The 26650-nt window shown below is 40.4% G+C and overlaps 1 protein-coding gene across 8 annotated transcripts in view; it reads right to left on the bottom strand.

Annotated features, from left to right (window-relative positions):
- Positions 1-11481, bottom strand: part of LOC128691432 (mitochondrial tRNA methylthiotransferase CDK5RAP1) — a 249894-nt gene extending 238413 nt beyond the window's left edge. For 3 of the 8 annotated variants that reach the window (XM_070091684.1, XM_070091685.1, XM_070091688.1), the window contains exon 1: positions 10560-11479. In XM_070091684.1, the coding sequence (XP_069947785.1) occupies positions 10560-11382 (823 nt within the window). In that variant the 5' untranslated portion in view covers positions 11383-11479. Of the gene's footprint in view, positions 1-10559 lie in introns of all 8 variants that reach the window. The other 5 variants (XM_070091682.1, XM_070091683.1, XM_070091690.1 and 2 more) reach the window with 3 other exon arrangements.
- Between the last annotated feature and the right edge of the window lie 15169 nt (positions 11482-26650).

The raw sequence follows: 26650 nt of genomic DNA, 5'->3' as shown, positions 1-26650 counted from the left end.
TTTATTTATTTATTTATTTAGAAATTTTAGCACACAGTTGGTGCTAGTAAGGAGGAAATGCTTACCACCAGTGAGAGTGGCAGCCACTTTAAGTGGCAAATGGTTCACAGTTCAGGAAGAAGGAAGATAAGGAGGGTTAATAAAGATGTGAAGGTAGGAAATCGATTCTCTGCTTTCCAAGACGAGTGTACATCAGTGGTTAGTGAGATTAAAGGTACCTCTGACTCCCCTACTAATCAAGGTAAGAATATTCTGATTGTGGGAGACTCTCAGGTAAGATATATGGACCATGCTTTTTGTAACAGAGCTAGAAAAGTCAGAGAGTGTGCCTCCCAGGAGCTGGTGTTAGTGACATAGTCAGAAGGTTGGATAATATTATGTCAGGTAATGGGAACAAGCCCATTATCTGTCTTAGTGCTGGTGGAAATGACATTGGGAAGGGCAGGAGACAGGAGCTACTGGATAAGTACAGGTCAGCCATAGTACTTAGGTCTAAGGGAGGGATCCCTATCATATTGCCTAGAAGGGGAGTGGGCAATGAATTCAATTCAATTCAATTCAAATTTATTCTCTATAAGGGTTACAATGTGGGGTTTACAAGTTTTGGGTATTGTGTGGTTTACATGTTATAAAATACTAATTACAGAGGGGGCCACTAGGACACCTAGCCTGGCTAGGCATTTCAAGCAGACTTAGATTAATTCTTAACATTAAATCCTTACAGATTATGGTATTAAGGCTAAGTGACTACATCATAATTTGTGAGTTTAGCAATGTGAATGCTTTTGAGAAGTTTTTACAAAATAGAAGTGATGCAAGGAGGGAAGAGTATATGGAGAAAAAGAGAGAGGTTATGAGAGTGGTGAAGCAATGTAAAAAGAGAGCAAATGAGAGAGTGGGTGAGATGTTATCAACAAATTTTGTTGAAAATAAGAAAAAGTTTTGGAGTGAGATTAACAAGTTAAGGAAGCCTAGACAACAAATGGATTTGTCAGTTAAAAATAGGAGAGGAGTGTTATTAAATGGAGAGTTAGAGGTATTGGGAAGATGGAGGGAATATTTTGAGGAATTGTTAAATGCTGTTGAAGATAGGGAAGCTGTGATTTCGTGTATAGGGCAAGGAGGAATAACATCTTGTAGGAGTGAGGAAGAGCCAGTTGTGAGTGTGGGGGAAGTTCGTGAGGCAGTAGGTAAAATGAAAGGGGGTAAGGCAGCTGGGATTGATGGGATAAAGATAGAAATGTTAAAAGCAGGTGGGGATATAGTTTTGGAGTGGTTGCTGCAATTATTTAATAAATGTATGGAAGAAGGTAAGGTACCTAGGGATTGGCAGAGAGCATGCATAGTTCCTTTGTATAAAGGCAAAGGGGACAAAAGAGAGTGCAAAAATTATAGAGGGATAAGTCTGTTGAGTATACGTGGTAAAGTGTATGGTAGAGTTATTATTGAAAGAATTAAGAGTAAGACGGAGAATAGGATAGCAGATGAACAAGGAGGCTTTAGGAAAGGTAGGGGGTGTGTGGACCAGGTGTTTACAGTGAAACATATAAGTGAACAGTATTCAGATAAGGCTAAAGAGGTTTTTGTGGCATTTATGGATTTGGAAAAGGCGTATGACAGGGTGGATAGGGGGGCAATGTGGCAGATGTCGCAGGTGTATGGTGTAGGAGGTAGGTTACTGAAAGCAGTGAAGAGTTTTTACGAGGATAGCGAGGCTCAAGTTAGAGTATGTAGGAAAGAGGGAGATTATTTCCCAGGAAAAGTAGGCCTTAGACAAGGATGTGTGATGTCACCGTGGTTGTTTAATATATTTATAGATGGGGTTGTAAGAGAAGTAAATGCGAGGGTCTTGGCAAGAGGCGTGGAGTTAAAAGATAAAGAATCACACATAAAGAGGGAGTTGTCACAGTTGCTCTTTGCTGATGACACTGTGCTCTTGGAGATTCTGAAGAGAAGTTACAGAGGTTGGTGGATGAATTTGGTAGGGTATGCAAAAGAAGAAAATTAAAAGTGAATACAGGAAAGAGTAAGGTTATGAGGATAACAAAAAGATTAGGTGATGAAAGATTGGATATCAGATTGGAGGGAGAGAGGATGGAGGAGGTGAATGTATTCAGATATTTGGGAGTGGACGTGTCAGCGGATGGGTCTATGAAAGATGAGGTGAATCATAGAATTGATGAGGGGAAAAGGGTGAGCAGTGCACTTAGGAGTCTGTGGAGACAAAGAACTTTGTCCTTGGAGGCAAAGAGGGGAATGTATGAGAGTATAGTTTTACCAACGCTCTTATATGGGTGTGAAGCATGGGTGATGAATGTTGCAGCGAGGAGAAGGCTGGAGGCAGTGGAGATGTCATGTCTGAGGGCAATGTGTGGTGTGAATATAATGCAGAGAATTTGTAGTTTGGAAGTTAGGAGGAGGTGCGGGATTACCAAAACTGTTGTCCAGAGGGCTGAGGAGAGGGTGGTTGAGGTGGTTCGGACATGTAGAGAGAATGGAGCGAAACAGAATGACTTCAAGAGTGTATCAGTCTGTAGTGGAAGGAAGGCGGGGTAGAGGTCGACCTAGGAAAGGTTGGAGGGAGGGAGTAAAGGAGGTTTTGTGTGCGAGGGGCTTGGACTTCCAGCAGGCATGCGTGAGCATGTGTTTGATAGGAGTGAATGGAGACAAATGGTTTTTAATACTTGACGTGCTGTTGGAGTGTGAGCAGAGTAACATTTATGAAGGGATTCAGGGAAACCGGCAGGCCGGACTTGAGTCCTGGAGATGGGAAGTACAGTGCCTGCACTCTGAAGGAGGGGTGTTAAAGCCCTAACAGCCCCTTCCTCTGCAGTTGCCAGTGCCCCTACCCCAGACCTAGATAAGTGAATCCCATCCCTGGCACACATGTCATTTCTGCCATAGAAGAGGTCCCAGTTGTCAATGAATGTTACTGCATTTTCCTTACAGTATTTGTCCAGCCAATAATTGACTCCAATTGCCCTGGACAACCATTCGTTTCCAACTCCTCTCCTTGGCAAAATACCACATATGACAGGGTTCCCACCCCTTTTCCTAATCATTTCTATTGCTGACCTATACCTACTAATCAGGTCCTTACTCCTACGTCTGCCAACATCGTTGCCTCCCACAATGAGGCAGATAATAGGATTGCTCCCATTACCTTTCATGATGTCGTCCAGATGGCTAACAATATCCCCCATCCCAGCACCAGGAAAACACGCCCTCTGCCTCCTCTTCCTGTCCCTAAGACAAAAGGCACTATCCATAAACTCTCTCCAACTAAAACAATGTTCTTACCTTCACTTGTGGAATTTGTCGTGACGTTCTCGATGGTCTTATTTGGGGTTTCTAGGGATGTCTCACTCACATTTGCCAATGCTTCCATGGTACTCATTGTGACGTTTCCAGTAGACAACCCGCATTCGTCAGGTAGCACCGAAAATGGGTTGGAAGTTTCCACGGTGGATCGTAAGACGTATATATACGACCGAAACAGTCAAAAGGTTAATAAACAAGCACCAAACATAATGAATTAATTGTGAAATATTTAACCCTTTGACTGTTTCGGTCATATATATACATCTTACGAGCCACCGTATTTGACAAACATATACTCATAAATTCTAGCGGCTTCAAATCAAGCAGGAGAAAGCTGGTAGGCCCACATGTGAGAGAATGGGTGTGTGTGGTCAGTGTGCACCATATAAAAAAATACTGCAGCACGCAGTACATGAGAAAAAAAAAACTCTGTTTTTTTAATTAAAATGCCAACTTTGTGGTCTATTTTCGTAGAGTACAGTGGAACCTTGAAAATCGAATGTACCAAATATCGAACGCTTCGAAAATAAGACCACTTTTCGGACAAACTGTGTACCAAAAATCGAACGCGTTTCAAATTTCGGACCGCCGGGTACAGGACCTGTCTGCTGGCCCGCTCTGTCCACGTCCCCACGCAGGCACCGTGAGCAGTCTAGCTTTGTTTATGCTTGAGTGAACACTAACCTGCACTCTCATTCACACATTTTATGGTTATTTCGTTGTGTTTAGTGGTTGGGGGACTGTGAAATAAGCTGCCATGGGCCCAAAGAAACTTGCTAGTAGTACCCCTGTGGTAAAGAAAGTGAGAAACACCATAGATGTGAAGAAGGAAATAATACAGAAGTATGAGAGTGGTGTGAGACTTGTTGAGCTTGCCAGGAAGTATGGGAAAAACAAGTCGACCATCGGTTCTATCCTGGCAAAGAAAGAACAAATCAAGGAAGCTGATGTTGTGAAAGGTGTTAATATGCTAACCAAAAAAAGACCACAAATAGTTGAAGAGGTTGAGAAGTTGTTGCTAGTGTGGATCAAGGATAAAGAGATTGCAGGTGATAGTGTTTCAGAGACGATTATTTGCGAAAAGGCAAGGAAGTTGCATGCCGATCTGGTAAAGAAAACTCCTGGAACCAGTGCTGATAGTGAATTTAAGGCCAGCAGAGGCTGGTTTGAGAGATTTAAGAGGCGTAGTGGCATACACAATGTTGTAAGACATGGTGAGGCAGCCAGTTCAGACAAACGGGCAGATGAGAAGTTTGTACAGGAGCTTAAGGGGTACATAGACAGTGAAGAATTCAAACCTGAACAAGTGTTTGTGACGAAACAGGCTTGTTTTGGAAGAAAATGCCAAAAAGGACCTTCATTACACAGGAGGAAAAGGCACTGCCAGAACACAAGCCTATGAAAGACAGGCTTACTCTTTTGTTCTGTGCAAATGCTAGTGGTGATTTTAAAGTGAAGCCTTTACTTGTGTATCATTCAGAAAATCACAGTGTTTAAGAAAAACAATGTCTTTAAGAACATGTTATGTGTCTTGTGGAAAGCTAATCATAAGGCATGGGTCACAAGACAAATTTTCAAAGAGTGGGTCAGTGAAGTGTTTGGCCCCAGTGTGAAAAAATACCTCCAGGAAAAGAAATTGCCACTCAAGTGCCTCCTGTTAATGGACAATGCGCCTGCTCATCCTCCAAACTTATTAGACCTCTTGTCTAAGGACTTCAGTTTTATAAAAGTGAAGTTCTTGCCTCCTAACACCACTCCTCTCCTCCAGCCCATGGACCAGCAGGTCATTTCTAACTTCAAAAAACTCTACACAAAAGCAGTATTTGAAAAGTGCTTTGAAGTGACCACAGACACTAAGTTGACCCTAAGAGAGTTCTGGAGGAATCACTTCAGCATCTACAACTCCATAAGCCTTATAGGTAAGGCTTGGGAGGGAGTGACTTCCAGGACTCTGAACTCTGCTTGGAGACAATTGTGGCCAGATTGTGTCCAAAAGAGGGATTTTGAAGGGTTTGAGGCTGACCCTGACCCTGACCCAGCTCACCCTCTTCCTGTTGTGGACTCCATTGTGGCATTGGGGAACACCCTGGGGTTGGAGGTGAGTGGTGAGGATGTGGAAGAGTTGGTGGAGGACCACAGGGAAGAGCTAACCACTGAAGAGCTTCATCTGGAGCAGTATCAGACCACAGCTGAGGAACTTGCTTCAGAGGAGGAGGAAGAGGGAGTAGATGAGGTGCCTTCTTCAAAGATTAAGGAGATTTGTGCCAAGTGGAATGATGTCCAAATGTTTGTGCAGAAGTACCACCCTGAGCAAGCTGAAATAAGCCATCCTTGCAACAAGTTCAGTGACAGAACCATGTCCCATTTTAGGGAAATGTTAAAGAGGTGCCAGAAACAGAGGACTAAGGACAGTTATTTTGTGAGACGGGTCCAGTGACTCTCAAGCTGGTCCTAGTGGCATTAAAAGACAGAGAAGGGAAGTAACCCCAAAGAGGGCTTTACCTGAAGTCCTCATGGAGGGGGATTCTCCTTCCAAACACTAACCCCAACTCCCTCTCTCCTCCTCCCTATCTTCCAGATGCCATCACCAATCTTCAATAAAGGTAAGTAAAAATGTTATTTTATATTTTATATTATATGTATGTATTATTTTATATGTATGTAAAACTGTAATTAATCTCTATAAAATGTATTTTTTGTGTGAATATTTTTGGGTTTCTGGAACGGATTAATTGTTTTTTTATTATTATTATCACACTGGCCGATTCCCACCAAGGCAGGGTGGCCCGAAAAAGAAAAACTCTCACCATCATTCACTCCATCACTGTCTTGCCAGATGGAGTGAATGATGGTGAAAGTTTTTCTTTTTCGGGCCACCCTGCCTTGGTGGGAATCGGCCAGTGTGATAATAATAATAAAAAAACAATTAATCCCTTCCATTATTTCTTGTAGGAAATATTGATTCGAATTTCAGACTTTTCGAAATTAGAACTAGCTCCTGGAACGGATTAAGTTCGATTTTTGAAGTTCCACTGTATGTATTGTTGTATTCTCGTTTTCATGGTCTCATTTGATAGAATGGAAAACATATTATAGAAATAGAAGTGATTTTGATTAGTTTTACTATGAAAGGAACCTTGAAATGGAGCTCAAAGTAGGGAAAATGTTTGATTTTTGCCAATGTTTAAAAGTAAACAAATGATGTCATTGCCCAATAAATGTCCAACTAGCCATTCTAATATGCAGAATGGGTTGACATTATTTATACAATTATTACAATATTGCAGTAGTCTGCACAACAGTCAATCTTCTATTTTTTGTTTGTTTATCTGGAGAGAGTTCCGGGGGTCAACGCCCCCGCGGCCAGGTCTGTGACCAGGCCTCCTTAGGTCAGTGTCCCGGGATGCGACCCACACCAGTCGACTAACACCCAGGTACCCATTTTGCTGATGGGGAACATAGACAACAGGTGGAAAGAAACACGTCCAATGTTTCTACTCTGGCTGGGAATCGAACCCAGGCCCTCACCGTGTGAAGCGAGAGCGTTAACCACCTGAATAAATTTACTTACTTACTTAACTTGTAGGTGCAACTAACAAAATAACAGCACACAGGAATTACATGAAAACTGTATGTGAGAGGTAAATTGTATAAATGGTTAACACTGAACAATTTAAATCAATAACTGAGGTGCAAAGATGCTGAATAAAATACTGGAATTTAAAATGAAGGAGTGCAAAATAAATGTACAAAATTTAAGAAGCTGTGGATAAGTGGCAAAATGTGCACTGATGACACTGAACAATTTACTGAAGTATGGCTTCAGTAACTGTAACTGTATTGGTGCAGGACAGTTAAATAATGTCACAAAATATTAGGAAATGCTAGGTAAGTCACTGTTTACTTAACTTTGAGTGCAGGAGATGGACGAAGGTACTGGTGCTGCAGGTCCTGAAACTTTCTCTACCTTCCTTAGAAAAGCTGACATTTCATTAAAGACACAGTTTGAATAAAAATTCAAAATAGAATGCAAGAGTAATATCAGAGGGGCCTGGAGACATGACTGATGAACAAAGAAAATGTTATTTTTGAGCCAGGAATATCTGCATTGTTCATTCTGGACCCTATTTTGAAACTGGCATATTTTTTAATTTTCATGAAATTGGCCAAATTGCCAATTTCTGACCACTTTATTGGATAGTTGAAATCGGTAAATGGGAGGTTTCTTGTACTCAATCAATAGAACAAATGGAGTTCTAAAGAAATAGTTATGAGCTTGGCCAACTGGAACAATGGAATTAGCCAAAAATAGGGCTCAAAGTGGAGAAAATCGCCTATTCGTTAATATCGCTGAGGTTGCTACTTTGCGAGAGCATAATTCCATAAATTTTACATCAAATATCATACTTTTGGTGTCATTACCATTGGGAAAAAATTCTCTACCATTTCATAAGAAAAAATAATTTTTCTTTTTTTTTAAATTTTTGTGACACCAGGAGACGCCTCTGAATTTGGGGTTGCGACAGTCAAGGGGTTAAATGAGCATGCAGGTTAGTGTTCACTCAAGCATCAACAAAGCCAGACTGGCGACACGTGCGCAGGATGCAGACAGAGTGGGTTGATGGACAGGTCCGGTACCTGGCGGTTCAAAAGACAGGGCACGTTCAATAATCAGGACAAAATTGATTCGAAACTCAGAGTTTTATAATCGATACGTTCAAAACTCGGGGTTCCACTGTGTATACATTTATAAATGGAAAAAAAGGGCATTCCACTTTATGGCAGTAGCCTGGAACCCAACTTGCCATATAAGTAGGGCCCTACTGTATCTCTGGGAGATTGCATTGGCATCACCAGGTGATATACACACAAAAAGTAAACTTTGCCAAATGGACAATTGTCACACCTTGCATTATGTGCTGTAATGCAATAAAATTAATGAATTCAGAAACAACTCACTCAGAAATGATCAGGAAAACTTAGGTATTTTATCCAATCATTCTGGAAAAGTACCCTGACTTTGCCTACTGTAAATAACTCATAACCACTTAAACCTGTTTAAATTCAACCATACCTTGCTAAAATATAAGGTAATACAAATAATTCAGAACCATATATAGGCTACACTAATATTTTTGTGACTTAATTCATGTTTCCATAAAAAAAATAATTACAATTGTAACCAGTTACAAGCATGTAAATAGTTCATTACCACTGTAATTTGTTTAGCTATCAAAACCCAGGGACACAGTCCCTGGACCCATTGTGTCTGTAATATTTTGACTACTGTCTACAACATGGATATGTGGTGCATAATAAAGATAATAAACTAATTAAAAACTTAATTACACACAATGAGTACCTTCAGTGCACTTTGCAAACAATGCCGACTGCATAATGACTGTAAATCACACATACTAAGTACCCTATAGAAAAAGAATATCATGTAATATGGACTCCACATGAAGCAAGGGAGACCTATGCTGGTAGTATTCAGGCAAGGGCTATGGCACATTATTCATGTTTTGTGACAATTTTACATGAAAATTTTGTGCACACAATAAGATAGTTTACATTAAAATGGGAAGAAGAAATTAAACATGTTGCATAGTACTGAAGTACAAATATTTATGAAAACTGAGTACATGTCGGCCATCACTAATCCAGAAATCAGTAATCTGGTGCTAATTTCAGCTAGTATAATTCTAAATTTCTAGGGTTACCACACCAACCTGCTGCTACTGTTTGGTGGTGCTAATTGCTGCATAAATCATCACAATTTTTTTTCTCCAATTATTGTTATAACCTGCTCACTTTTAGACCTAGCCATGGTTCCAATGAATAAAAAAAATGCTTCTCGTTGTTTAAAGCACATACACCATACATTGTCCATAAAAGATAAGGCAGCTTTGAAGCCACTGTTGGTTGCCATGAGCTCAGCTCACTCAGGTAAGCTGTGACCGGTAAATTTGCACCTACATATGAGAATAGGTCTGTGTGGTAAGCGTGCACTATATAAAAAAGAATCCTGCAACATGCAATGCATGAGAAAAACTGTGACCTTGTTTTTGGTGTAAAACAACGACTGTGGTGTATTTATGTAAGAGTTTTATGGTTATAGCCTCTTTTTTTGGTCTCAATTAATAGAATGGAAGCTATATTACAGAAATAGATATGATTTTGATTGGTTTTATGACAGAAAGTACCTTGAAATTGAGCTCAAAGTAACGGAAACGTTCAATTTTTGCCAATGTTCAAGAGTAAACAAATGACGTCACTGTCCAATACCTCAACTGGCAGTATAATGTGCAGTCATGAATGGGCTGACATTATTTATACAGTTATAACAATAACTGTATAAATGTTGCAGTTTAAAAACTGTAGTGTAAAGCACCCTTCTGGCAAGACAGTGATGGAGTGAATGATGGTGAAAGTTTTTCTTTTTCGGGCCACCCTGCCTTGGTGGGAATCGGCCAGTGTGATAATAAAAATAATAATAATAACAATAATGCAGTAGTCTGCATAACAGTATTTTTTGTGTATACCTGGAGAGGGTTTCGGGGGTCATCAACCCCGCAGCTTGGTCTGAGACCTGGCCTCATGGTGGACCAGAGTCCGATCAACCAGCTGTTACTACTGGCCACACCCAAACTGACATGCGAACCACAGCCTGGCTGGTCAGGTACTGACTTTAGGTGCCTGTCCAGTGCCATCTTGAATACAGCCAGGGATCTGTTGTGTGAATAAAAAATTCAAAATGGAAAGCAAGCATAATATAAGAGTGGCCTGAGAAAGCAGAGAAAATGTTATTTAGTGCCAGGAATGTCTGCATTGTTTATTTTGGACCCTATTTTGAAATTGCCATCTCTTGAAATTTGTTTGAAATTGGCCAAATTACCGATTTCTGATCACTTTATTGGGTAGTTGAAATAAGTAAATGGGCAGTTTCTTGTACTCAGTCAACAGAATAGAAAGAATACTAGCGAAATAGCTATGAGTTTGGTAGGCTGGAACAATGGAATGGGCCAAAAATAGGGCATAAAGTGAGCAAAATAGCCGATGTGTAAATATCCTCGTTGGGTTAAGTGTATTCTAACCCAACCACTGTGTAATCAAGTAAAATCACTAATCCGGCACCCTACAGGTCCTGATGATGCCAGATTAGTGATAGTCAACTCGTACATTCATAAAGTGCATCAAACCTGCATGAGTTATAGAGTATGCGATTAGCAACTAACCTCCATCAGCAAGCGCCAGGAGCCTTGGGAGATCCCTATAACTGTCAGGACCAGCGACCACATCTATGCTTCTCTCTTGTTCTACAAGTTTCTTCTTAAGTCTCTCAGCCATACATCCCAACACTCCAATCTTCATTGGTACAAATTTCTTGTTTAACGAGCGCTTGTTTTTCAAGCCTTGAAGATAGTCAAGCTTATTATAAACTTTCTGTTCGGCTCCTTCCCGGATAGAGCAGGTGACAACCAACACTACGTCAGCGTTCTCTCTCTTATTGGTCAGGACATAGCCATGTTTATTAAGAATAGACCAAGCCAGCTCGGCATCACTCACGTTCATCTGGCAACCATACACATCAAAGTATACCTTGCGACCATTACCATTAATATCAGTAACATCTACATATGGGTGAGAAACCATCTCTAACTCTCTTTTAGAAAAGTTCCTTGTTCCCTTCTCAAAATGATTATTATTTGCAATAAAATAGTGTAGTCCCGGGCCCGGGGGCAGGTTTCTTTTCTCCTTCACTTCAACACTAGTGTCCAGGGTACTAGACGACGTCTCAACACTGCAATATTGTCTAAAGTCTTGTCTAGTACTAAAACTATACCAGTGTAACTGATGACTACTATAATATCTACCTGGGTGAAGAACATTACACGAGTTATGTACCCAGCTACAGTTTAGTACTGAGAGTGAAGATGAGTGTAACTTGGGTTTATTGTTCACCCTCAAGCACTCTCCAACACTGCCACAGAAAAAAGTTACTAATCTTTTATTTGCGGCTGTTGCTAAGAAACTGCGGTGCTTGGCAGCAGAAAACATGATGATTCTCAGACTGTAGACACCTTCAGTGTCTTGTTATTGTTGGGTACAAGGGCTGTGACGGTCATGTATGTTCTTACTGTTGTTGGGTACAAGGGCTGTGACGGTCATGTATGTTCTTATTGTTGTTGGGTACAAGGGCTGTGACGGTCATGTATGTTCTTATTGTTGTTGGGTACAAGGGCTGTGACGGTCATGTATGTTCTTATTGTTGTTGGGTACAAGGGCTGTGACGGTCATGTATGTTCTTATTGTTGTTGGGTACAAGGGCTGTGATGGTCATGTATGTTCTTATTGTTGTTGGGTACAAAGGCTGTGACGGTCATGTATGTTCTTACTGTTGCTGGGTACAAGGGCTGTGACGGTCATGTATGTTCTTAATGTTGATGGGTACAAGGGCTGTGACGGTCATGTATGTTCTTATTGTTGTTGGGTACAAGGGCTGTGACGGTCATGTATGTTCTTATTGTTGTTGGGTACAAGGGCTGTGACGGTCATGTATGTTCTTACTGTTGTTGGGTACAAGGGCTGTGACGGTCATGTATGTTCTTATTGTTGTTGGGTACAAGGGCTGTGACCGTCATGTATGTTCTTATTGTTGTTGGGTACAAGGGCTGTGATGGTCATATATGTTCTTATTGTTGTTGGGTACAAGGGCTGTGACGGTCATGTATGTACTTATTGTTGTTGGGTACAAGGGCTGTGACGGTCATGTATCTTCTTACTGTTGTTGGGTACAAGGGCTGTGGAAAATTGCATTTATCTGAATGTATCATTATGTACACAACAGTAAATGAACAAAGATAATTATTATTTATCAGTTAGACAAGTAGGAATTTGGGACACCTAGGTCGAAAAAAATGTCCCCCTTCGATACCTACCACTGTCATATCCACAAGTTGCTCTGGACCTATTAATTATAAATGAAATATACATACACCAAGAATGCTGGTAAATATATAAATTTGTGGACTGTATATTAAAATTAAAAAATCATTATATATAAACATATTTACATAACATAAGGAAAATATCTTAATATCACTCACCAATTTGACTGGAGATTAATGTGTCATGTACAGGAACCCCCCCCCCCTTTTGCCTACATTTATGAAAAATTTACCTGGAGAACCTGGAGAGAGTTTCGGGGGTCAACGCCCCCGCGGCCCGGTCTGTGACCAGGCCTCCTGGTGGATCAGCGCCTGATCAACCAGGCTGTTGCTGCTGGCTGCACGCAAACCAACGTACGAGCCACAGCCCGGCTGATCAGGAACTGACTTTAGGTGCTTGTCCAGTGCCAGCTTGAAGACTGCCAGGGGTCTGTTGGTAATCCCCCTTATGTGTGCTGGGAGGCAGTTGAACAGTCTCGGGCCCCTGACACTTATTGTATGGTCTCTTAACGTGCTAGTGACACCCCTGCTTTTCATTGGGGGGATGGTGCATCGTCTGCCAAGTCTTTTGCTTTCGTAGTGAGTGATTTTCGTGTGCAAGTTCGGTACTAGTCCCTCTAGGATTTTCCAGGTGTATATAATCATGTATCTCTCCCGCCTGCATTCCAGGGAATACAGGTTCAGGAACCTTAAGCGCTCCCAGTAATTGAGGTGTTTTATCTCTGTTATGCGCGCCGTGAAGGTTCTCTGTACATTTTCTAGGTCAGCAATTTCACCTGCCTTGAAAGGTGCTGTTAGTGTGCAGCAATATTCCAACCTAGATAGAACAAGTGACCTGAAGAGTGTCATCATGGGCTTGGCCTCCCTAGTTTTGAAGGTTCTCATTATCCATCCTGTCATTTTTCTAGCAGATGCGATTGATACAATGTTATGGTCCTTGAAGGTGAGATCCTCCGACATGATCACTAACAGGATACCTCATTATCAGACCAAATTACAGTGTCGCTAATATTTATCTCATGCATCACTACAAGCTCGGAAGGGTCATGTTACTAAATCATACAACAAGTGTATGGAGTTAATGGGACAAGAAACGGTGAACCCTGATGAATTAAAGTTACACCTAGATGCCTTAGAAAATAGATATGAATCATATAAATTGTGGTACAAGGACTGTGAGAGAGATCTACTGGTGAATTGTGCAGATGATGCTGAAAGGGAGCGGCTGCTGGATCAATATTATGAAGTGGAGGACAACATCGTGTCCTGCAAAACTAAGGCTTTGGAGAAGTTAAAGGTGTAAACAATGTTGATGGTCAACCTAGTAAGGAAAATCAGAGGTGTCTACCAAAACTCCCAGAATTATGCATGCCTGTGTTTAATCCGGGAGAAAACTGGGAGGAGTTTTGGTCTATCTTTAAAGAAGTCGTATATGATAGGAGTGATCTTGCAAGTGTTACCAAATTATGCTATTTAAAGGGACAAGTAAGGGGAGATGCGCATGTTCTCATACAAGCATTCCCAAATGTAGATGACTCCTATAATGAGGCAGTTGACTTGTTGGAGGTCACTTATGGTAACTTGGAGCAAAGTAGGCTGGATCTAGTAGCTATTTTGGCTAGTTTGAAGACTCCAGATCACAACCGCAACAGCTTACAGCAATTTAGGATCAAACTAGAAAGCACTCTTAAGACCTTGAGTAATAAATATGATCTGGAGGGAGCAGAGTGGTTGTTGAGTGCCTTGATTCAGAATAAATTGAACCACAAGACAGTAGAGTGGCTATCTAACAGATATCACAAGGGTTACTTCGGGTTGGAAGAAATAAGAGTGGGCCTGCAGGAGCTAATTGTCCAACTGCAGACCAGCCAACCCATTACCTTTAGGAATACCACGTCTACAGACCCCAGTGCACCTGTCAAGTTCTACAAAAGGAAAATTTATCCCAATATCAATAATCATAATTCACCTACTAAAAGGGGTTACGTAGGCACATATCAAGTGACAGGGGCCAGTAATAGTGGTTCTTGGAAATATAAACACAAATGCAGTATAATGTGATCCTTTATTGACAACGTTTCACCCACACAGTGGGCTTTCTCAAGTCACACACGGATCTACCTGGGGTTGGAAGGTACGAGAGTATTTATAGTCAGAATGTTGAGGTCAGGTGAAGAATGCTGCATCTGATGATCCACCGGGTGGGGTTATAGAGTCTTGGGTAGCTTGGCAGGGGTATTGGACAAGTTGTAGACCTTCTGCATGGACTTATACATGGAACATCTAGAAGCCGAACGTTTCTCCACCATTATTCCTTCGTCTGTCACCTGGCTCCGTTATGTTGACGACATTCTCCTCATAACTCCTAAACGCTTCAACGTTCAAGCTCTCCAAGACAAGCTCAACCAGGTCGAGCCTTCAATCCAGTTCACACTTGAAGAAGAAGTCGACAACACTCTTCCTTTCCTTGATGTTCTGCTCTGCAAAGCTGACCACGAACTTCGTTTTAAAGTCTATCGAAAACCCACCAACCAAAACGATCTTCTCCACTTCTACTCTCACCACGACACCAAAACCAAACGTGGTGTGATTATAGGCTTCTTCCTACGTGCACTCAGAATCTGCAGCAATGAGTTCCTTGAGGAAGAATGCACTATAATTGAACAAGTATTTTCCAAACTCCACTATCCTAGTCACTTCATCAGAGACTGCAGACGGCGGGCATTAAACATCTTCAACACACCCAGAGAAGACACTGCCGAGAAGAGATACATAGTCCTCCCCAACAACTCCATTGCCAAACATGTTTCCAACATCTTTGCCAAAACATCATTCCAAGTATCTACCTCCACAACCACGACCATCAAGGACATCACCAGTAGTAGACAGGACAAGCCTCCATCCTCTGCAGGGGTATACATAATCCCTTGTAATGACTGCAACAAATTATATGTGGGCGAAACATCAAGAGACCTCCAAACACGCATTTCAGAACACCAATACGCAAGCAGGACTGACGATACAAGGAATGCCTGTGTACAGCATCGCAATTCACACAACCATTTAATTAACTACAGAAACTCAATACTTATAGCCACAGAAGACAACACTCAATACAGAAGAATCCTGGAATCATCGCTTATCTCTATAACCAACAATTTCAACCAGAACAATGGCTTCTATAACATAGCTGAACCACTCGCCAAGAAACTTCTTCATCGCTATCCCACATAAGAACATAGTACACTGCAGAAGGTCTACAACTTGTCCAATACCCCTGCCAAGCTACCCAAGACTCTATAACCCCACCCGGTAGATCATCAGATGCAGCATTCTTCACCTGACCTCAACATTCTGACTATAAATACTCTCGTACCTTCCAACCCCAGGTAGATCCGTGTGTGACTTGAGAAAGCCCACTGTGTGGGTGAAACGTTGTCAATAAAGGATCACATTATACTGCATTTGTGTTTATATTTCCATTGTGTCGGTATTTTATACCATTTATTACCAATAGTGGTTCTTCACATCAAAGCAAGAGGAGTAAGTACCACAATAAGGGTAGCCCAGTTGATAAGAGGTCAGGCAAAGAAAGGAGAGATTGTATCTTCTGCAACGGTAATCATTTCTCTAAGAACTGTAATGCCTATAATTCATGGGATGTTAAAGTGGAAAAATTGGAAGAGCTTGCTAGATGTATCAGGTGTCTAGGAAATCATAATGTAAGGGACTGCCGTGCTAACTTGAACCATTGTTATCAGTGTAACAAGGGAAGGCACCACATAGCAATGTGTAAGGGCGGATCTAATTTTAATGATGGTAACAATAGTACTGATAGTAATAATAACCCGGACACAACAGTAGCCAACATAGAGATTGCAGCTAATGTCGGTAATGATGGCCTAGCTGAGGTAGCTTTACCTGTGTTGGATGTCGTGATTAATGATAAACGGCATAAATCCAAAACTGTAACAGCATTACTGGATCAGGGATCACAACGTACCTTCATAAAACGTAATTGCCTTAATGGGATGAAGGTACAAATGGGAGGTCCTGCTATACTCAAGTTACCTGGCTTTCTCTCGAATAAGAAGGCCCAGTCATACGACACTGTTTATGCAACTGTCAGGCTGGGCAATGAGAGAAAACGTATTAATGCCGTAATTGTGGATAGGCTCCCAGAGAAAATATCTACAATAGGGTTTGGTAACGCTACTGAAATTCAAATTCAAATTCAAATTCAATTCAAATTCAAAGTTTATTCTCTATAAAGATTACAATGTTGAATTTACAGAATTTGGTTGTTGTGTGGTTTACATGTAGTTAAATAATGATTACAGAGTGTACCACTAGAACGCCTAGCATGGCTAGGCATTTCGGGCAGACTTAGTTTAATTCTTTATTTTAAAATATTACAAATTGTGAGGTAAGTTGGTATTATGGCTAAGTGACTAAATACTAGTTTGTGAGTTTAGCAATGTGAATGCTATTGTTTTGGTACAGTACATAGTTTCAGTATTGGAGTATCATAGGATTCATTATTTTAAGATTGAGATTAATATTTCTGTTTATGGTCAAATGGGTGAGTGAGTGTAAGTGTGAACCACCAGGTGGTATTCGTGTAGTTAGTTGATGGGGTTTATCAGGGAGATAAGATGTTTTCTAATGGTAGTTTTGAAGGTGATGAATGTGTCTGCAGTTCTAGAGTTCTCAGGTAGGGTGTTCCAGATTTTAGGGCCTTTGGCATACATTGAATTTTTGTAAAGGTTTAGTCGGACATGGGGAATGTCGTAGAGATGTTTGTGTCTGGTGTTATGCCTGTGGGTTCTGTCACAACTATCAAAAAAGCGTTTTAGGTCAAGGTTGATATTGGAGTTTAAGGTCCTGTAGATGTAGATTGCACAGTAGTAAGTGTGGATGTACTGAACAGGGAGTAAGTTTAGATCTATGAAGAGTGGGGGGGGGTGTTGCCAGGGATGGGATTTAGTGATTATTCTTACTGCAGCTTTTTGTTGGGTTATTATTGGCTTTAGGTGTGTTGCTGCAGTTGATCCCCAAGCACAAATAGCATAGGTGAGGTATGTATGTATGCTTAAATTTCTAAATAAATAAATAAATAAATAAATAAATGGATAAATAAGTGAGTGGTATAGTGTGAGAAGGGCATTTTGTGGCACGTAGTATTGAATCTTGGAGAGGATCCCAACTGTTTTGGATACTTTTTTGGTTATGTGTTGGATATGGGTGCTGAAATTCAGGTTGTTGTCAAGGTATAGGCCTAGGAATTTGCCCTCATTATGTCTGGTAATTAGAGTGTTGTCGATCTTAATGTTAATTTGTGCATCTCCTGCTCTGCTACCAAACATAATATAGTAGGTTTTGTCAGTGTTAAGCGTAAGTTTATTGGCTGTCATCCAAGTCGATATTTTGATCAGCTCCTCGTTAACAATGGTGTTGAGGGTGGCAAGATTAGGGTGAGAGATGACATAAGTCGTGTTGTCAGCAAAGAGAATGGGTTTCAGGTGTTGGGATACGTTTGGAAGATCATTGATGTATATGAGGAAGAGCAGGGGACCAAGGACACTTCCATGCAGAACTCCAGTATCAAGTGGCCGTGTTGTTGATGCTGTGTCTTTAATGGTAACATACTGATACCTATTAGTAAGGTAAGATTTGAAATAAGCAAGCGCATGGCCTCTTATACCGTAATGGTCAAGTTTGGGGAGTAGGATGTCATGGTCTACTGTGTCAAAAGCTTTTCTTAGGTCAATAAAAATTCCTAGTGGATATTCCTTATTTTCCAATGCTGTGTAAAGCAGATCTAGCATTTTTATGATTGCATCATTAGTGCTTTTATTTTTCCTAAATCCAAATTGGCAGGGGTTGAGTATGTTTTCTGCTGTTATAAATGAATATAGTCTCCTGTGCACGAGTTTCTCAAAGATTTTGGATAGCAATGGTAAGTTTGATATTGGCCTATAGTTGTTTAAGTCTGTAGGGTCACCACCTTTATGTATTGGTGTAACCCTTGCCATCTTGAGTAGTTTCGGGAAGGTGCTAGTTTCTAGTGACTTGTTAAAAAGTAATGAAATAGCATGCAAAAGGATATGGGCCGCTCACTTGTACAGTAATGGTGGGACATTAGACAGATTCCCTGAGTTGTTTTTAAGTGACTTTATAATTTCGGTGACTTCCGAGGGCTCAGTTGGTGCAAGATAGAAGGAATTTGGGAAATTCCCATCTAGGTAGTCCCCGGCATGGGCATTAGTATGTGGGATTTTATTGGCGAGATTAGATCCTATGGTTGAGAAGAAGTCGTTTATCTTGTTAGCTGTGTCAGTGGGATGTAGTGGTGTTTCATTAGGTTTAGTTAGGACAATATTCTTGGTTTTTTCAGTTTGTGGGTCCCTAGAATCTGAGAGAGTGTTTTCCAGGTCCTTTTTATATCTCCTCTAGTGTCTGTGAATCTACTGGAGTAGTATAGTTGTTTCGCTTTCTTTATTACTTTGGTGAGAACTGATGAATAGTGTTTAAGAATATCTTTGTGTATTAAGCCCTGTCTATATTGCTTTTCATATTGGTGTTTCTTGTCAATGGATTTCAGAATGGTGCTGGTTAACCATGGGCAACCAAGCCGTTTGTTTGTGATCTGTTTCGTTTTTATAGGACAATGTTTGTTGTATAGTCTAAGTAATTTGTTAAGAAAAATGTCTGTCCAGTCATCAATACCATTGGCCTTGGAGAATTCTGTAGGCCAGTCAACAATCTCTAGATCAGTTGTGAACTTCCTTATTGAGGCCTCGTCATGGAGTCAAGTAAGGTAAATTTGGCACCTTCTGGTGTAAATAATGATTCTGTGGGGCCAATAGATATTTTGATAGGTAGTGACTATTATGCCACCTTTGTAAAGGGTATGCCAAAGAAATGCGGAGTCACCCTTCTAAGGACCGCAGGAGGTCACGTGATGTATGTCAGGCTTCCTCGTACTGATAATGAATGACTGGAGGAAGCCATAAATATAGTTACGGTGTGCCTTACTCATGAAATATCACCCCAGTATAAATATACTTCAATAGAGGATGAAGTTGAACCTGTGTATAAATTATGGGAATTGGACAGCATAGGGATCAATGTAAATGAAGAAAGTCCAGATGATTCCTTTACTTAAGAACAATACCAGAAAAATGTTAAATTTGAATCTGGACAATACTGGGTGAGACTCCCGTGGAAGCTGAACCATCCAGACTTACCAACTAATTACCGGATGGCGTATGGACAATTAAAGGCTCAGAACCATGAACTGAGCAAGACACCAGAACTGTTGACTGCTTACGATGATATAATTAATGAGCAGTTAAATAATAAATTCATATAGGAGGTACCTCCCGAGCAAGCCCAGATTTATGGTCACTATTTGCCACATCACGGAGTGAAGAAGGATTCTAAGACCACTCCTCTGAGGATTGTGTTTAACTGTAGTGCCAGGAGTAACAAAAATGTACCTAGTTTGAATGACTGTTTGATGACAGGTCCGTCGTTGACGGAAAAACTGGGAGACATATTATTAAACTTCAAGGTTAAGAATTATGCCTTTACGGCTGACATATGTAAAGCTTTCCTGAGAGTGGGTCTGCAAGAGGCTGACCAGGATTGCACAAGGTTCTTATGGCCCGAGAATCCTAGTGACCCACTTAGTCCCCTGAAGACTTTTCGCTTCAGGAGTGTATTGTTTGGTGCTACCTCCAGTCCGTTCCTACTCCAGGCAATGATAAATGCACACCTTAAGCGTACGGGTGGTCCACTGAGTGGAGTAATGGGTAAACAATTTTATGTGGGCAATTTCCTGGGGGTGACATCTATTGAAGAGGAACTAATGAGCATATATGAAGAGGTTAATGAAATAATGCAAGGTGCAAATATGCCCCTGAGGAAATGGAACAGTAATTCGTCCAGTTTAAGGGCTCAAATAAATAAAGACAACCCTGGAGTTGAAGTGTCTAAATGTAGTAATATGCTGGGACTGACTTGGGACATAGAGAGAGACTTCTTATCGTTAAAATCTAATAACTACAGCATGCCCAATAAATTAACCAAGAGAGTCTTACTTGCGGAAGTTTCAAAATGCTTCGATCCACTAGGCTTAGTGTCACCACTTACAATAAGAGGAGAATTGTTGATACAAAAGCATGGAAGTTTAAGTGTGCTTGGGATGAAACCCTACCTGAGGAATTTGTTGAAAGGTGGGAAGAACTAATAGGTGAATATGTAAAATTACCAATGTTGGAGTTCCCACGTAATGTGGCCAGTCAAGATGGAGAAAATGTACTCCACATTTTTTGCGATGCTTCGTAATTGGCATATGGAGCAGTCGCTTACCTTCAATGTAATAGTGCCATTTCTCTTGTTATGTCTAAGGCTAAGGTGGCTCCAATCAAATCACGTACCTTACCTCAGTTGGAATTAACAGCCATTTATGTAGGTGTCAATTTAGCCAATTATATAAGAAATAAATTGCGAGAGATAAATATCAGCGACACCGTAATTTGGTCTGATAATGAGGTATCCTTACAATGGATTCGTAATGGTAACAGTAAGATTGTGTACGTACAAAACAGAGTCGCTGAAATCAATCAAATGCAGGAGAAATGTAGCAGTTTGGGTCAGCATATGTTAACCTTTAATCACATCCCTGGTGACGAGAATCCGGCTGACTTCTTGTCTCGAGGCTTGACTTGTGAAAAATTTGTGAGTGCTTTATCGTGGTTTAAAGGGCCAAGTTGGCTGGTGGACAAAATTAACTGGCCGGTGCAAAAGGCACATATTGCTCCTGTCGAAATTACGGTGAACACCGCTCCAGTCAGTAGTCCCTCCTTAGCCATTGATATGAATAGGTATTCTTCCTTACCCAAGCTGATTAATGTGACAAAGTTAGTGTTTAAATTTATAAGTAAGATGAATATCTCATATAATTTTCCCCATCTTCTGAAATACTGGCTACAGAGGGTACAAGAAGAAACCTACAGGGATGAGATTAAATTAATGATGGAAGGAAAAACTGTGAAAGGCTCAATAATAGAAAAGCTGGGCCTGTATTTAGAGGATGATGTAATTAGGTGCAGAGGCAGGTTACAAAATGCTGAACTGGGGGAATATGCTAAGCACCCTTATCTTGCTGCCCAAAACTCATCACCTGACAACCTTGATTGTCTTTAATGCCCATAATAACGTGATGCATGGTGGGGTACAGGATATCTTAAACTGTATTCAGGAAACCTTCTGGATTCCACAAGGACGGCAAAGTGTAAAAAGGGTTATCAAGTCGTGTGTAATATGTTGTCGGGTGGATGCCAGAACCTACATGTACCCAGGTCCTCCACCATTGCCCAAGGAACGTGTGCAGTTGGTAAAACCATTTGATATGACCGGAGTGGACTATAGTGGGCCAATCATTTTAACAGGTACTTCAGATGGTGCTCCTTTGAAGGTGTATGTATGCAGGGCCGAATTACCGCATAGGCAAACTAGGCATTTCCCTAGGGCCCCGTGCATTTGGGGGCCCCGCAGTCCAAGGGGTTCAGGGGCTATTTTTTAGCTTAAGACTATTTACTTTGTTTTATACTTAATTCAAACTATAGATTCACTACAAATCTTATGATTACAAGCATTGATCCTGATACCAACCTCTTATTTAATGACTTAAATGAATCAAACAGTAACTGTGGCTCGTATGTTGGTTTGCGTGCAGCCAGCAGCAACAGCCTGGTTGATCAGGCTCTGATCCACCAGGAGACCTGGTCTCAGACCGGGCCGCGGGGGCGTTGACCCCCGGAACTCTCTCCAGGTAAACTCCAGGTAAACTACACTGCAGAACAATCAAAGGCACTTCTCAGTGCCAACAACAACATAACTATATTTAACTACAATATCAGATCTTTAAGCAAGCATTACGATGACCTCATAGCATTACTAAATTCCTTACATGCCAATATGTCCATCATTACACTAACTGAAACCTGGCTAAAGCCTGATAGTACAGATGTCTATGCCATTCCTGGTTACACAGCCATACACAACTGTAGGCCAGATCAACAAGGGGGTGGCACAGCCATATACTACTCAGACCAACTAGAATGTATCACTAATACTTGCACAAGGGATGAACATGGGGAATATATAATAGCTAAATTCAAATCAAAGTACCTACAATAACCTCTCACATTGATAAACATCTACAGAGTTCCACAGTCAAACATTAGCCAATTTAGTCAAAATCTAGGAAGTATGATAACTGATGCACGCATGAACAAAGATCACTTACTACTCTCAGGTGACTTCAATATAAATCTCCTGCAAGACCAGGACCCACACGTTACTGAATTCACAAACACAATGAGTAACTGTATGTTACTACCAACAGTAACAAAACCTACAAGAGTTACAGAGACTAGTGTTTCCCTACTTGACCACATCTGGACCAACACCATATCCCCTTTAAAATCAGGCATAATTACAGATAATACCACAGACCACTACCCTACTTTCCTCATAACAACTCTTGGTAAACTACCCCAAGACACTACTAAAGTCACCTTCAGACTTCACAATGAGGCAGCCATTAATAACTTCACAACAGCAATAGCAAACATTGATTGGCACACTGAGCTAGAAACCCATACAGATATTGACGAATGTATTAATAATTTTCTAAAAAAAACCCAATACCTCTATAACAAGCACTGCCCTAAAAAACTAAACAGATGACAGCAAAGAGACTGAACAGTCCCTGGCTAACACCCAGCATTCTCAAATCCATAAATACAAAACACCAATATGAAAAACAGTACAGAATGGGTCACATAACCAGAGACCAAACAAAACGTTACTCGTCAATCCTAACCAGCCTGATAAGAAGGGCAAAAAAAATGTATTATGAGAACAGATTATCCAACTTATGAGGTGATATAAAAAAGACCTGGAAAACCCTATCAGAAATTCTGGGAACAAAAAAGATATCACGAAATAGCGAAATAAAATTAGCAAAAACAGATGAACCCCAACTCCCACCAACAGAAACAGCAAACAGACTCAATGATTTCTTCTCCACTATAGGACAAAACCTTGCCAATAAAATCCCAAGCTCAGATACCCCACCAAATGACTACCTCACCGGCAACTACCCGAACACACTGTTCCTAGCTCCGACTAACCCATACGAAGTCTCCCTTATTATCAACGCACTAAAAAACAAGGCAGGAGATTTAAATACCTTACCACCCCTTATATACAAAAAAGTGTCACAAGTGCTATCACCAATCATTGCAACACTCTTTAACAAATCCATTGAATCCTCCACCTTCCCTACAGTACTCAAAATAGCAAGGGTCACCCCGATCCACAAAGGAGGAGACCAAACAGAGTTGAATAACTATAGGCCAATATCCAACTTACACCCTCTCTCAGAAATCTTCGAAAAATTAATTCATAAACGAATCTACTCCTACCTTATCTCCCAAAACATACTCAACCCCTGCCAATTTGGATTCAGGCCTAATAAAAATACTAATGATGCTATTATACACATGCTAGAACATATATACACTGCAATAGAGAAAAAAGAAGTCCCACTGGGGATCTTCATTGACTTACGTAAAGCTTTTGATACAGTTGACCATGACTTGCTCCACGTAAAATTGTCACACTATGGTATAAGAGGGCACTCCCTCAACTACCTCAAGTCTTACCTCAGTAACAGAAGCCAATATGTGTACGCAAATGGGGCAAACTCTTCTGCACAACCAATTACAGTTGGTGTCCCACAGGGAAGTGTCCTTGGCCCTCTTCTCTTTCTCCTATACATAAATGACCTTCCAAATGCTTCGCAATTACTCAAACCCACACTATTTACAGATGACACTACATACGTCTTCTCTCACCCGAGCCCAGTCACGCTAGCCAATACTGTAAATACCGAATTACAGAAAATATATACCTGGATGAGGACTAACAAACTTACACTAAACATTGACAAAACCTACTTCATTCAGTTTGGTAACAGAGCTACAGATGTCCCTCTTAACATAATGATAAATGGATCACCTATCACAAAACTAACAGAGGGAAAATTCTTAGGAATCCACCTTGATAATAGACTCAAATTTCATACACATATACATCAAATTTCTAAGAAAATTTCCAAGACTGTAGGCATACTATCGAAGATACGGTACTATGTTCCACAGTCAGCCCTCCTGGCCCTATATCACTCTCTTATTTACCCCTATCTCACCTATGGAATTTGTGCATGGGGCTCAACAACAATTAACCATCTCAGACCACTAATTACCCAACAAAAGGCCGCAGTTAGAATGATAACAAATTCTCACTACAGGCAGCACACTCCACCAATATTCAATACACTAAACCTACTCACCATACAAAACATCCATACTTATTACTGCACCTATTACATACATAGAACACTTAACTCTGATATTAACCCTCCCCTCAAACATCTCCTTGCCAACCTCAACAGAACACATGACCATAACACAAGGCACAGATCACTCTTTGATGTTCCTCGTGTCCATCTCACACTATGCAAAAACTCAATGCACATAAAAGGCCCTAAAATCTGGAATTCATTACCTGTAAATATAAAAGAAACACTACCTGTTTATAAATTCAAGTCTCTTCTCAAAGATTACTTACTCACCCAAAACCAAATAAATACTGAATAACTGAACATTATAAATTGTATATCTTAAATGTTTCTCACAATTATATCACATAAATGTTAAACCTAAAACCCAATCTAACTTTATTATTTTTTAAATACACTACCTAACAGAATCACTACCTAACTGAATGCAACCATATGACCTGTCTTTGTAATACTCACTTGTGCTTTATAGTTATCTGTTTACATTAATGTTTTATCACTGATTTCATCATTGCTTAGCGCTTCTTTTTGATTATAATAATAATAATAATCATTGCTTAGTTAATCTTAAGTTAATTTTAAGCCAGCCCGTAATGCTATGCATAGTATAAGTGGCTTTGGCATACTGCTCTTATCTGTATTTTTTTTTGTACCTCTGTATGTGTGCACAAATTGGAAATAAATAAATAAATAAAATAAAAAAGACTGCGCACATGGTGCAAGTGCAAAGGGGTCCCTACCTAAAAAGTTCAAGTGTTTGGAGAGTAAAATTTATTTTTAAAAATTAATCAAAGCAAAAATAAATAATGAAATAAAATAAAATAAAAATGAATAAACCTAACCATAGATGGCAACACTCAACACGCCTTTGTTTACATCAGAACAGCTGTGTTTTCCCGCTAATGGGTGAGTATGGGAGATTCCTCTCCAATTTTCTGTAGTAATTACACGTTATCTAGACTTGTACTGTGACAAATTAACTGAAGTGTTGTTGATAGACATTGATGTGTATGGATAAATGTTTGTTTTCGCCTCTAAATGTTAAGGGAGGCAATGAAAAGCAGGGGTGTCACTAGCACGTTAAGAGACCATACAATAAGTGTCAGGGGCCCGAGACTGTTCAACTGCCTCCCAGCATACATAAGGGGGATTACCAACAGACCCCTGGCAGTCTTCAAGCTGGCACTGGACAAGCACCTAAAGTCGGTTCCTGATCAGCCGGGCTGTGGCTCGTACGTTGGTTTGCGTGCAGCCAGCAGTAACAGCCTGGTTGATCAGGCTCTGATCCACCAGGAGGCCTGGTCACAGACCGGGCCGCGGAGGCGTTGACCCCCGGAACTCTCTCCAGGTAAACTCCAGGTAAACTCCAGGTACCTGATAGGGTTACTTGACCAGTAAAGATGCATGGACCAATAAAGAAGCATTTTTGGTAAAAATACTATAAGGAAAAACCTAAAAATGCAAACTGACTTCCGTTTGTAGGTTTTAAAAGCACTTTGTCCTGTGCTGACATAGTGTATCGCCTTGACTTAACACTTCCAGCTACTAACTGTGAAGGAGAACGTTCATTTTCTGTTTTGAAAAGAGTGAAAAACCAGCTCCGTTCAACAATGAGCCAAGACAAATTGTGTAACCTAGCCTTGTTGACCATTGAGTCTGATCTAACAAGAAATATTGATTTTCAGAATATAATTGATGATTTTGCCAATATGAAATCCAGAAAAAAGTTTATTTAAGAAGTACCTGTGAATATAAACAATTCTTTACTTTCTTGAGTTTATATGATTTGATAGTCTTATGCATGATGCAATGATAACAATAATGGTCAGTGATTTATAAAGGGAATAATAGTGCTGTAGTGGTTATGCTGAATATAATAGGTACATGATGTCACTACTTTAATAGCCTAATCTAGTAATACTATGCTGTCTTGAGTTTA

Source organism: Cherax quadricarinatus, chromosome 36 (genome assembly GCF_038502225.1).
Source record: "Cherax quadricarinatus isolate ZL_2023a chromosome 36, ASM3850222v1, whole genome shotgun sequence".
NCBI lineage: Eukaryota > Metazoa > Arthropoda > Malacostraca > Decapoda > Parastacidae > Cherax > Cherax quadricarinatus.
The sequence above is the reverse complement of the archived record's forward strand: the minus strand, read 5'-3'. Positions and strand labels throughout refer to the sequence as shown.